The sequence below is a fragment of the Dendropsophus ebraccatus genome, chromosome 8 (genome assembly GCF_027789765.1).
Source record: "Dendropsophus ebraccatus isolate aDenEbr1 chromosome 8, aDenEbr1.pat, whole genome shotgun sequence".
NCBI classification, from domain to species: Eukaryota; Metazoa; Chordata; class Amphibia; order Anura; family Hylidae; genus Dendropsophus; species Dendropsophus ebraccatus.
Window position 1 is genome coordinate 2,935,634 of NC_091461.1, and position 13,877 is coordinate 2,949,510.

Genomic DNA, 13,877 nt, shown 5'->3' on the forward strand with positions numbered 1-13,877 from the left:
TGCTGCTATAAGTACATGTCTACCCCTTATGTATAGGTGTAGCTGCTGCATAAGTACATGTCTATCCCATATGTATAGGTGTAGCTGCTGCTATAAGTACATGTTTATCCCATATGTATAGGTGTAGCTGCTGCTATAAGTACATGTCTACCCCTTATGTATAGGTGTAGCTGCTGCTATAAGTACATGTTTATCCCATATGTATAGGTGTAGCTGCTGCTATAAGTACATGTCTATCCCTTATGTATAGGTGTAGCTGCTGCTATAAGTACATGTCTACCCCTTATGTATAGGTGTAGCTGCTGCTATAAGTACATGTTTATCCCATATGTATAGGTGTAGCTGCTGCTATAAGTACATGTCTATCCCTTATGTATAGGTGTAGCTGCTGCTATAAGTACATGTCTACCCCATATGTATAGGTGTAGCTGCTGCCTAAGTACATGTCTATCCCATGTGTATAGGTGCAGCTGCTGCTATAAGTACATGTCTATCCCATATATATAGGTGTAGCTGCTGCTATAAGTACATGTCTATCCCATATATATAGGTGTAGCTGCTGCATAAGTACATGTCTATCCCATATGTATAGGTGTGGCTGCTGCTATAAGTACATGTCTACCCCATATGTATAGGTGTAGCTGCTGCTATAAGTACATCTCTTCTACTTATGTATAGGTGTAGCTACTGCATAAGTACATGTCTATCCCATTTGTATAGGTGTAGCTGCTGCTATAAGTACATCTCTTCTCCTTATGTATAGGTGTAGCTGCTGCTATAAGTACATGTTTATCCCATATGTATAGGTGTAGCTGCTGCTATAAGTACATCTCTTCTACTTATGTATAGGTGTAGCTACTGCATAAGTACATGTCTATCCCATATGTTTAGGTGTAGCTGCTGCTATAAGTACATGTCTATCCCATATATATAGGTGCAGCTGCTGCTATAAGTACATGTCTACCCCTTATGTATAGGTGTAGCTGCTGCATAAGTACATGTCTATCCCATATGTATAGGTGTAGCTGCTGCTATAAGTACATGTCTACCCCTTATGTATAGGTGTAGCTGCTGCTATAAGTACATGTTTATCCCATATGTATAGGTGTAGCTGCTGCTATAAGTACATGTCTACCCCTTATGTATAGGTGCAGCTGCTGCTATAAGTACATGTCTACCCCTTATGTATAGGTGCAGCTGCTGCTATAAGTACATGTCTATCCCATATGTATAGGTGTAGCTGCTGCTATAAGTACATGTTTATCCCATATGTATAGGTGCAGCTGCTGCTATAAGTACATGTCTATCCCATATGTATAGGTGTAGCTGCTGCTATAAGTACATGTTTATCCCATATGTATAGGTGCAGCTGCTGCTATAAGTACATGTCTACCCCATATGTATAGGTGTAGCTGCTGCATAAGTACATGTCTATCCCTTATGTATAGGTGTAGCTGCTGCTATAAGTACATGTCTATCCCTTATGTATAGGTGTAGCTGCTGCTATAAGTACATGTTTATCCCATATGTATAGGTGCAGCTGCTGCTATAAGTACATGTCTATCCCATATGTATAGGTGTAGCTGCTGCTATAAGTACATGTTTATCCCATATGTATAGGTGCAGCTGCTGCTATAAGTACATGTCTACCCCATATGTATAGGTGTAGCTGCGGCTATAAGTACATGTCTATCCCATATGTATAGGTGTAGCTGCTGCTATAAGTACATGTCTATCCCATATGTATAGGTGTAGGTGCTGCTATAAGTACATGTCTATCCCATATGTATAGGTGTAGCTGCTGCTATAAGTACATGTCTATCCCATATGTATAGGTGTAGCTGCTGCTATAAGTACATGTCTATCCCTTATGTATAGGTGTAGCTGCTGCTATAAGTACATGTCTATCCCATATGTATAGGTGTAGCTGCGGCCATAAGTACATGTCTATCCCATATGTATAGGTGCAGCTGCTGCTATAAGTACATGTCTATCCCAAATATATAGGTGTAGCTGCTGCTATAAGTACATGTTTATCCCTTATGTATAGGTGTAGCTGCTGCTACACATCTACTCTTATTGTAATGTTTTTACCTTGATGACTCGGATTTGTCTTTTCCGGGAGATGTTGGATCTTGACTTTCTCTTGATTCAGCTTTGGAAGCATCTTCGGAGGTTTTATTTTTAGATTTCCGGCGACCCTATGACAATGGTGAACAGACGGTGGTTATAGGATTCTGCCTAAGGCTGTGTTCAGACGTGGTGTTTATTTTGCATTAATGATGCGTTGTTGAGATTTTGACACTATTTTTCTGCAAATTGCACAATCATGGTAAAATATCTCAAATATCTTGATGGAATTGTGTCAAAAATGCTATATTTTACAGCGATTGCAAAACAGTGGCAAAAATACATCGCTAACACAAAATAGACACCATGTGTGAACACAGCCTATCAGACAATTTACATTCACCATGAGAATAAGCATTTGCTTCCCCTTCAACCCATTGACACCATTTATTCATCGCCATATGCGTGTTCCTTACCTTCAGTATAGATGGTGAGATTATTCCAGAAAATATCCCGCCCTTCTTAGTCGTGGACTTTGGTGCCGTGGGAGAATTCTCTGGCGTACCTTCAGGAGACGTCTCTTCTTTCTCCTCTTCTTCAGACTCTTTTTCAGGGGAACATTTTGGTTCTAAAAGTTCATGTAAAACATGGAGTGAGATATAAGACATTGTACAGACTGTGTAGGTGATGGGCAGAAGACTGTTCTCTTATATCGTATTGTTGGACGCCACATTGACCTTTCTTTGAGTCACCACCCGTGAAGACTAAGAACCAGGGTGGAGCTTATGTATGGAGGACCTCCTATAGCACGTCCTGTCAGCATCTATACCTGTAGAGTCCCGGAACATCCAGTATTCAGGATCGGCTTCTTCAGGGGTGGAGGATCCGGCTACTGGTGTTCGGTGATTTCTTTTTTTGCCAAGTGATGCTCTGCCCCTCATCAGTGACGTATCCAAGACGGTGGTGCCCTGAAAGTAAAACATCAAACTGCTACTAAAAAGGTTCTGTGGAAAAGACTTGAAACCCAAAAATTCAATTTTTTAAAGCATGTCGGTAACCTTGAACAATGCCTATTTACCTCATCCTTGTGGTGACGTTAGACCTCAGCGATACACAGAGTCCCTGTGACATTCCATGGTGATCTATATTGCACGGTGTCATTGAGGGAGTCTCCTTTACAGACAATGTGGCTCTGCTGACCTTTCGTCAGAGGTGGCATGGCCTTCCAGTAGATAGAGGCCGCCAATGAGCCAACCAGAATAAGTTATAAGCATTCTGTTCTAACCATAGTCAAATGAAAGGAACTCTGGAGCCAGTAGATCAATAAATAAAGCATTTCAGGTTTTTGCGTCTTGGCCATGTTATACCGGCCGATCCGGTGTGGATATGATGGGATTTTACTGAACTAAATGCCCTCTCAGATAAAAGACGGCAGAGCTTCCTGGATACCTTGATGTGATGACACGACATGGTTGTCTCTACATTTGTTGGGTCTGTTTTTTCTCCCTCTCACCCTATCCCTGGGGCACATCTCCATCAATACCATAGTAAACTCGAGTGGGGACCCTGCTACTTCCTGTCACATTATTAGAGAATAAAACTTCCATTTTCATCTTGTGTTTCACTTTTTACAAATCATTAAGGCCAAGGTGGACCCATGAATGTACTGTAGCATACAAATACATTAGGACCAAGCACAGTTTAGACATACAGACTTAAAGAAGTTCTCCGACGGCTAAGAAAAGCTTTAAGGACCTGAAGTATCATCATCCAATATGTCATCTATCTAGGATTAAGGGCCTGTTTACACACAGGATCACTAGAACCTCCAGTCCAGTCACCACAACCAGAACGCCCATGGACAATGGCAAACATTTCTGTGGGGCTTACATATGATAAGAGGTATTCTTGAAGGTGTTTACCTGGCAGGGTGTGTAAATCTATAATATCTGTAGTTGGAAATGCTATAAGATTTTATCTGAGTTGATGTCTCTACCTTTACTTTGGGGTACCTTATGTGCCCTCTATTATTGGCCCTTTACCAAATGTGTGATGGTGAGAGTCTATAGGAGACCTCCTCCCCTCAGATTACATGATATCAGATCTTAATACTAGAGAATGGCCTGATCCATACGTTAGCTCTGTGTTTGCGGGCAGAGTATGTCAACATTGCAGCAATGCCAGAAAGCCCAGAAGGGATTCGGCCCTCATCCTGACAATACTGCTTCTTCCTACCATCCAGCATATGCCCTTTCCCGCCATGGCCTACAATGGATCTGCACCCGAGAGTTATTCAGTCGCCACATATGATAAAGCCGTCAATGGGTTTTACTCCTCAAAATAATGTAGGCTGATCACAGTTTTTGGTCATGAAATGGATCGCTACTGACTGTTCCTAAAGGTCATTACCTTCTGTTGGTCAGACGCTTACTAGGCTTGGCCCATGGATATTCTGAATGAAGTGATGTAAGAAGACCACTGCCCAGGGACCACTGGTCCCCCAAGCCCCTCTGGCAATGTCATATGCCTCTGAGAAGAAAAGCATTGGACATGGTGAAATCTATCCACCCACTTCTTCTCTCTCCGATATCAGGGGCCGCGTACACATAAGGTGTTAGCAGATCCCATCAAAATCATGTTCAGCTAATATTATGCCCAAGTTTAGTTGTAGCCCACCTGCTCATGGTTGTTATACGGCACTGAACACCCTCTTAGTTGTCTGAAGCTGTAATAAAGACACAATTAAGTGTAAATGGATGGGGCTCTTACCTCTAGAAAGTCAAAATTAGCTTCTTCTGGAGTTTCCTCTGTGTCTGACTCCATCTCCCCTGGACTTTCTTCATTCTTTTGATCTGATAATTTCTGTCCGTCCAGCCTTTCTTCACCATCCTCCGATTCTTCACGTTCACAGTGTCCATTTATAGTTTTTTCAGTGTAAATCTGTTTGTGCAGTCTGTCCTCTGCCCGATCCTCTTGTGAATTCTCTGATTGTCCATCAGTTACGTTAACATCTTTCTGCTCCTGCTGCTCTGGTTGAACGTCTCTAGTTTTTGGTTCTACGGTTTGCGTATCTAAAGTGTTTGGCTGTTCTTGCTGTGCGTATTTAAGGTCTTGCTCTTTTGATAGTTGATCTTTATGGTAGGTCTCAGATGTTGAATCATCTTTGTGGTGGTAATCTTCTGGAGAACCGTGTCTCTGGTGCTGCTTCAAGTACATTTCGGGTCTTTTCTCTGCTTTTTCTTGCTCTGCTGAAGTTTCTGACTCTACACCATGGAAGTCCATATATCCCTGCTCTAATCTAACTCTGTTTTGCTCAGACATCCTAGGTTTCCCCTCTGGTGTCTGGACTTCCTCTTCTGAATGATACCTTCCTGTATGAGATTGCTCTGAGCTTTTATCTTGATGCTCCAAGTTTTCTGGATGTGTATGCCTGAAATCTAGGTCTTCTGATTTTGCCTGTGTGTAATGTAACTCCTCTGGGAGCTTGTGATGGTAAGGTGTCTCCTCGGAATGTTCTTGTTGGTTATGTGACTTGTCTTGTTGGTAACCTGGCTCCTCAGATTGAGATTGTTGGTAGTTTGGCCTCTTGGATTGCTCCTGTTGGTATTCTGGCTCGTCAATTTGAGTTTGTTGGTAGTTTGGCCTCTTGGATTGATTTTGTTGGTAATCTGGATCTTCAGATTGAGTTTGTTGGTAATGTGGCTGTCCTGATGGGCTTTCACTTGGAGCTATTTGTTCTGATAAATAGTTTCCACTAGCTGCCTCCTGTGGTGGCGTTTGTTGATAGTAGGACTCATCTGATTGGACATGGGGAATGATCCTTTCTTGTGGATCCTCAGGTTGTGAATACCTTACTAATGTTTCCTCTTGGTTTTCATATAGTTTTTCTGGCCTCGTGGGTTCTGTTTCCTGGGGATATGACTTTTTTAAGTGATCATATGTATAATCAGTTATTTCTGATTGGTCATATGTCAGGGTTGGCGTCCTCGATAGTTCATATCTATGAGCTAAATCTTCAGACTTGATGTTGTGGTGAACTAGCTCTGGTTGCTCATATGTATGATGGATCTTCTCTGGCTGATCACATGTATTCTCTGATTTCATTATATCTGGTTCTTCTGGTTGCTGGTATGTGTAAGCCAGCTTTACATGTTCATCATACCCATACCTTGCTTTCTTTAGTACTACATCCTTGTGGCTCTCCTCATCTGGCTGTATATTGGGGTAGTCTGGCTTCTCTTGGTGCTGATAAGTGTGAGCTAACTTCACTTGTTCATCACATCCATTCCTTGATCTCTTTAGTGCCACATCCCCATGGCTGTCCTCTTGTGACGGTATATTGGGTTGGTCTGGCTCCTCCGATTGCTGATATGAATGAGCTAATTTTTCTGACTCATCGTACCCATGCCTTGCTTTCTCTAATACTGCCCACTCAGGACTTTCCTCATCTGATTGTATGTTGGGGTCATCTGGCTGCTCCAATTGATGGTGGGTGTGAGCTAACTTTACTTGTTCATCGTACCCATACCTTGCTTTCTTCAGCACTACATCCTTATGGCCTTCTTCATCTGATGGTATATTTGGGTGGTCTTCCTCCTCTTGGTGCGGATATGTGTAAGCGAACTTTACTTGTTCATCATACCCGTATCTTGATTTCTTTAGCATTACATCTCCATGGCTGTCCTCTTGTGATAGTATATCAGGCTGGTCTTCCTCATCTTGGTCCTGATATGTGTGAGCTAATTTTACTTCTTTATCGTACCCATACCTTGTTTTCTGTAGCACTACATCTCCATGGCTTTCCTCTTCTGATGGTATATTGGGGTGACCAGGCTCCTCTGGTAGCTGATATTTTTGATGTAGCTTCTCTGGTTGATCCCACTCATATATTGCTCTCTTCAGGACCACATCTCCATGGCTTTCTTCATCTGACTGTATATTGTGGTGGTCTGGCTCCTCTAGTTGCTGATATGTGTGAGCTATTTTTTCTGGCTCATACTTGGGTTTCTTTAATGCTGTGTACTTATGGCTTTCCTCCTCTGATTGTGAAAATGTTTGTGGTGGTTCTTCTGATTGTACATATGTGTCAACTGGTTCCTCAGACTGTGCGTGTCCATACATTGCTTCTTCTTGGTGACCATGTGAAGGATGACTTTCCTCTGACTCGTCAGCCACGTGTTTTGGTTTTTCTCCATCCTGTGAGTAAGTATTATAGTACTGAATTCCATCTTTGTGGTCACTTCCATCACTTGACTCCATTGGCTGAATAACTCTGTAAGCTGTATTGTCGAAATTACTTGAATGAAATTCTTCATATTTGGAAGACGTCAAGTCCTTGAGGTAACCAGGACCTGACATAGAAGTCTTTGGTTGATAATTCCCCTGAGTCAGCTCTTCCTGTGGCTGAGACGGAGCTCTTGAGGGATGAAGTTCCTCTAAATGAGTACTTATTTCCCAGGAAGGAAGCTTGTCAGCTGGTTGGGATTCTGTAGTCATGTGCGGTGGTTCCTTTCTATCTGTATTTTCAGGAAATTGTGACTGATCTGCTGTGGATCCATAATGATGAATATAAGATGTTCCCAAGTCTTGTGCGGGATAAGCATCAATGTCATGTTCTGATCTAAAATATGAAACCAATAAGGCGTATAAGTATGGAATACAAAAACGTATAAAAAGTAATCAGACTCTTGTATTATTCTGACACAAGGAGCGCCATTGTTGACTGGCATCGGTGGTAATGATAACTTTGATGGTAGCGTTATGGATGAAGATCGGCAAAACAAAGGTCACCTTTATAGTAAGATTGGCAAACTCCTTCAACGTGTCTGAAGATGCTGGAGACAAATAACTCGACAAACCTCAGAATTATGGAAGGCCTCGCCCATCTCAGTGTAGGCGTAGGGATTCACTGTGTGTGTGTGGGGTGGTGGGGGTGGTTGTGTTCATTGGTTCTCCCGTAGTAAGGGACACAGATTCAACATTCCCATCACAGTTTGTGGGTTTTATAGTTGACCCCCACTCCACCATGTAAGTCTAAGCTGGGGTCTCTGTATACTAAAAACTTAGGCTAGGGCTATACGACGACCTGTATTGATATAGCAGTACAGGTCACAAGGAGGCCACAGTCGCAACGAGGATTGAGGTAAATGCTGGAAAAGTTGTGACCTGTGACTAAAGATTCCTTATAGTTGTAATTTGAATGACTGTTGTGTTGCTTTCGCATCATGTCACAAGTTACACATTACCAATCATTAAATGCGATGTCACAATCCAGCACCACATGACCAAAGTGTAGTCCTAGCCTAATCTTAAAGGGATCGGCATTTAGGAATTTTATTTCAGGGGCCAGGCTTGTTTAAAAGGGTATTCTAGCCCCAGTGGGTATCCAAAAGACTTACTTACTTTGGCTCCTGTTGGCCTCTGTCTGGTCCTCTGATCCTCTCTTCTTTTTTTTCTTGATTCTGATACAAGTGCTTGGAAGCAGGACCAGTCGCCTCGGCCAGTCACTGTCTTGCCATATCCTATGTCTGCCACTGATTGGCCGGGGTGGTCGGTCCTCCTCCCCAGTGCTCATCTCAGAATCAGGAAGAAGAGAGAATATCGGGGAACCTGACGGAGATGCACCATCCTGACAGCATTATATATTATATTACTTTTTATGCAAAGGATGAAATACCTCTTTAAAGAAAGAATAAAACTGGTTTGATGGTACCAGGTCCCCTAGTTCACTGCTCCCAGTCCTGGTCAAGGAATTGCCTGATCAGCCAATGGCTGTCTTAGAAAGGTCTTGGCTGTGGCCAGTGATTGGCTGAGCCGGCATTTCCTCATCTGTTGAGGTGGAGGTCAGGATGTGTTGAGCAGTGGAGACCTGGACACGTGAGAGGAAATTTTCTACAGATAAGAGTTACGATTAATATGTGAGGGGTCCCTCCATATAACAGCATCTCCCCTGACATAGCGCACTCTTCACACCAGATTGTTTTGTAGATAACGTATACTGTGCAGGACTTTCAGGTTTGTCTTCTTTTACCGATTTTGCAGTCTGTAAATACGGCCGTCCACCAGGGCCACATTCTTTTCTATCCAAGACAATAAAAATCGATTCTATTACCCTGATCCATTGTGAGTCCAGTTAAATGTTATCAGGAATGGGCGGCACCCGCAGGGAACACTTTTTTTTTTTATTTAAAAAAAACAAAAAAACACGGCCCACGGGTGCCTAGTCCGTGCCGGGGGGGGGGGGGGGGGGTGACGGAGCGGCCGAGAGCAGGATGGGCAGGCAGGCTGGTTCCCTCCCCCCATGCAGCCCCGCGGTCCCGGATCTTCTCTCCTGCTCGGCGGCGGTCACGTGATGTGACGTCATCGCCGAGCAGGAGAGAAGATCCGGGACCGCGGGGCTGCAGCTGTGAGCTTCCGGCCTCTGTCAGACTGTGTGTGCCGGAAGCTCAACCCCTGCCCTGCACCCCGGACCTCGGCGCTGCATAGGGGGAGGGAACCAGCCTGCCTGCCCATCCTGCTCCTGGCCGCCCCGTCTCCCCCCCAGCCTCTCCCCCCTGCCCCACAGCGTCTGCCCGCCCCCCGGCCCCCCTGCATCCTCAGCTGCTCCCCTGCCCCCCCCAGCCTCTCCCCTGCCCCCCAGCCTCTCCCCTGCCCCCCCCAGCGTCTCCCCTGCCCCCCAGCCTCTCCCCTACCCCCTCAGCCTCTCCCCTACCCCCTCAGCCTCTCCCCTGCCCCCCAGCCTCTCCCCTGCCCCCCCCCCAGCGTCTCCCCTGCCCCCAGCCTCTCCCCTGCCCCCCTAGCCTCTCCACCTAACCCTCAGCCTCTCCCCTGCCCCCCAGCGTCTCCCCTGACCCTCAGCCTCTCCCTCCCGCATTCTCAGCCTCTCCCCTGCCCCCCAGCCTCTCCCTTGCCCCCAGCCTCTCCCCTGCCTTAGGAAAACCCTTTAAAGGGATTATCCATGAAAAGTTTTTAATATAAATGATGTCACAGGCTTGCTCAGCCAATCAGTAAGTGAGGTTGGACAACGTTGTGGCCACTGGTTGGCTGGCTGGGCCTGTGATGTCATATCTCAGATCCAAGAAAAACTGCTACAACAGAGACCAGGTGTAAAGAGGCGTGGGGGGCAATATCAAGTAAACACTTATGGGGTGTGGGGGGCAATATGCCTGTGTTTTGCCACCACATAACTTTGCCTGGACAAACTCCTCAATGTTACGATGTATTTTTTAGAACCAAAAACACATTTTAAAGAAGAACTGGTTACCTTGGTGCTGCAGGAGAATCGGTGGGTGTACAAGTAAAATGGGGCACATAGTCCCTGTTCTTTCCTGCCGGTTCTACTTCCGGGCGCCTCTTATAGACGTCTCTGTGGTCGTGGTCCTTGTCTTCAGCTTGTTTGGTGTCACACTCAGCTTTTTCATACAGTTCAGTAGTGTGGGGAGAGGAATGCAGCGTAATGTCTTTAGGATGGGAGTCTGGTCCATGGACATCTGTGTCTACCCTAGAAATCCCCTCACCTGCCGTCATCGTATAGCTGGATGTTTGTGTCCTCACCAAACTTGGTGGCTCTTCTATTCCCACTGATGGTTCTGGTTTCTCTTCTTTCTGCAGAGATTTAATACAGAAATAAGATTACCCCCACGTTGTGCCAAATAATCGGGTGGAGAACGGCCATCACAGTGGATGGTAGTTTGATTCTATTTTATTTCATTGGTGCAATGCTATGGCCAACCATCGGTATTCCTGAGAAAAGTCTTCATGGTTGGCCAAGCATGGCACCGCTGTGAGGGCTGCTCTCCACCTCCAAGATGAGGTCAGAATGAGAGGAGATAAAGTCACCCTGAGACGAGGTCAGACGTTCACCGTCATTCTGTTCTGATGAATCCCTAGTAGATTAAATGCATTAAATAATGTCGGTTATAATATACCCTGGGTCGAATGTGAAGGAACATCATAGGAAAATTGTATTATATCATATGAAAATCTGCAGAGACCATTGACACCCTGACAACCAGTAACAATACTCTACATCTAGGGCAAGGGTCTCAAAACTGCGGCCCTCCAGCTGTTGCAAAACTACATTTCCTATCATGCTTGGACAGCCAAGTCCAAAGCATTAGCTGTCCAGGCATGATGGGAGTTGTTAATATCCATATGTTGGAAAAAGCAGCTCAGCGGCCTCATATGTGCAACATTTGGCCCAAACACTGTTTTTTTCCACTGTATGGGGAGACTGGCAGTGCCAACCTTTCCTGCATTTCTGTCACCCAGAGAGCACCGCACTGATCCACAGTAGCAGACACGTCTGGCGTTGTCACCTCTGGCAGCGAAACTGGCAGAACTGGTTTTAATATAAGATATGGCCCTGGGCAAAGATTAAGGTGGGGCGCACCTGCTCGCCATTACAGACAGACGATCTTGTGATATCAATGTTTATACTTCTATATACTAGCTAAATAAATCAGAATCCAAACAATACTACAATAGTGCCACCAAAATATTACTATAATATTCCTAAATAATACCTCCATATAGTATCCAAATAATACTGCAGCATAGTGCTACATAACATTACCATAATATTCCTAAATAATACCTCCATATAGTATCTAAATAATACTACAACATAGTGCTACATAACATTACTATAATATTCCAAAATAATAACTCCATATAGTATCCAAACAATACCCTCCACATAGTGCCACCATAATATTCCTAAATAATACCTCTATATACTATCCAAATAATGCTACAATATAGTATTACCATAATATTCCTAAATAATACCTCCATATAGTATAAAAACAATACCCTCCACATAGTGCCATAACACTGTCATACATGTCCCCCTTGTCTCTAGCCAATGCCATTCCTTAGACTTCCTGTTACCCCCAGAAGTTCACCAATACCCTACCTAAATAATACCCTTATACATCTTAAGGCTATGTTCACACTGCGTATGATTCCGTCCGCAGTGCGAACCGTGAATATACACACGTAGTTTTGAGGTTGATGCGTTCGCTTGAAAGTATACGATATACGGCCGCACAGTGCACACTACGTATGAGCTTACGGCCGGATCGTATACGGCGCCGTGAAAAATGAACAAGACCATTGTTTGAGGACGGAAATGTTGAAACTCACGGCCGTGGATTTCCAAATTGAACTTGATTTTTCGATCCAAAAGGTTCTGTGTGGTTTACGGGGCGAAGATTTCCAAGTAAATGACCTGCCTCAGATCGCTTCGAATCAAGCTAGGGAAGCAGAACTGTACTACGGGCGTATGTTCGCGGTTCGTACGCATCCGGCCGCATGTCTAGTTTTTCCCACGGCCGTAGTTTCAGCTGCACATGTACGGCGACGTACGATCTACGGACGGAATCATACGCAGTGTGAACATAGCCTAAGGCTGGGTTCACACTACGTATATTTCAGGCAGTATTGTGGTCCTCATAGCAACCAAAACCAGGAGTGGATTAAAAACACAGAAAGGATCTGTTCACACAATGGTGAAATTGAGTGGATGGCCGCCATTTAATGGCAAATATTTGCTGTTATTTTAAAACAACGGCTGTTATATTGTAATAATGGCCGTTATTTACTGTTATATGGCGGCCATCCACTCAATTTCAACATTGTGTGATCAGAGCCTTTCTGTGTTTTTAATCCACTCCTGGTTTTGGTTGCTATGAGGACCACAATACTGCCTGAAATATACGTAGTGTGAACCCAGCCTAAAGGAGACCTGTCACCCCTCGTGCCGGGGTGACAGGCTCCCGACCCCCAGCTAGATCCCCTTATACTTCCCTCATCTCGCTGAGTCCCGCTGCCGGAGCCGGTCCCGGGACGGAGATATCCTGGTCAGAAGCCGACGCGCGCGCTCTGGAGATAGGTCCGGCGTCCATAGAGAATGAATGGAGCCGGACTCAGGTAAGTATAAGGGGATCTAGCTTGGGGTCAGGAGCCTGTTACCCCGGCACGGGGGGGACAGGTCCTCATTAATAATACTAATAATCACATAAGATGATATCTAAATAACTAACTGCATCATTAACTCTGAAACCACGATGAGCGTCCGCGTCTGGGGTCGGGGTGGTGTCAGTACCCAAGAGTAAGAAGGCCTGAAAGCTGCAGGAACGAGGAGAGGTGAGCATCTGTCTGCTCTGGGTCAGTGATATGGATATAGACGAGCTCTCTCTGACAGCTTTGGCTTTTCACCCCCGCCATACACAGCACATATAGGGGACGTTCAAAGGGCCCCTTTTCCTTTTGGAGGGGATATGTGCCAGGTCACGTCCTCCAGTCTCCATTCTATATCTGGAACTCTACAAGATACATGACAGTCTCGTAACTTTTCTGGTGGATCCGGCTGAGAATGAAAGTATTTTATACATGTAGTTACTGGTAAGGTCACAGGGAACCCTCATGGTCCTTCTGAAGATAGTGAAACGACGATACAGATCATACTATGGCGGCCGATAAGGGGCTCGCGTCATCACTCTACAACCCGGAGAACTGGTTTTACAGTCCACCTTGAGCACACATCTCCTGGCCGCGGCACTCGGATATCGCTGTTACTACACTATAGGAATTATCTCACGGAGGCCACAAGATTTGATTTCTCAGTTGACTGAACTTTGTACTGATTTACTAGCAGATTGACGGCCCCTGGCAGGTTAAAGTAGAGTGGCGAGGGTTATAACGAAGACTAAAAACAGCTTCAGCCCCAGAGGTCAATGGAGAAGAGAATGGAGAACTTCATATATAGTGTATCCTGTACTGACTTGACATATGTCCATATTCAT

The 13,877-nt window shown here is 44.8% G+C and overlaps 1 protein-coding gene across 1 annotated transcript in view; it reads right to left on the minus strand.

Annotated features, from left to right (window-relative positions):
* TNKS1BP1 (tankyrase 1 binding protein 1) overlaps positions 1-13,877 on the minus strand; it is a 41,807-nt gene that overhangs the window by 8,833 nt on the left and 19,097 nt on the right. Inside the window, exons 5-9 of the mRNA XM_069979606.1 lie at positions 10,334-10,674; positions 4,840-7,690; positions 2,900-3,038; positions 2,547-2,698; positions 2,095-2,201 (exon numbers count right to left, since the gene is read on the minus strand). Coding sequence (XP_069835707.1) covers positions 2,095-2,201; positions 2,547-2,698; positions 2,900-3,038; positions 4,840-7,690; positions 10,334-10,674 — 3,590 coding nt within the window. The remainder of the gene's footprint in view (positions 1-2,094; positions 2,202-2,546; positions 2,699-2,899; positions 3,039-4,839; positions 7,691-10,333; positions 10,675-13,877) is intronic.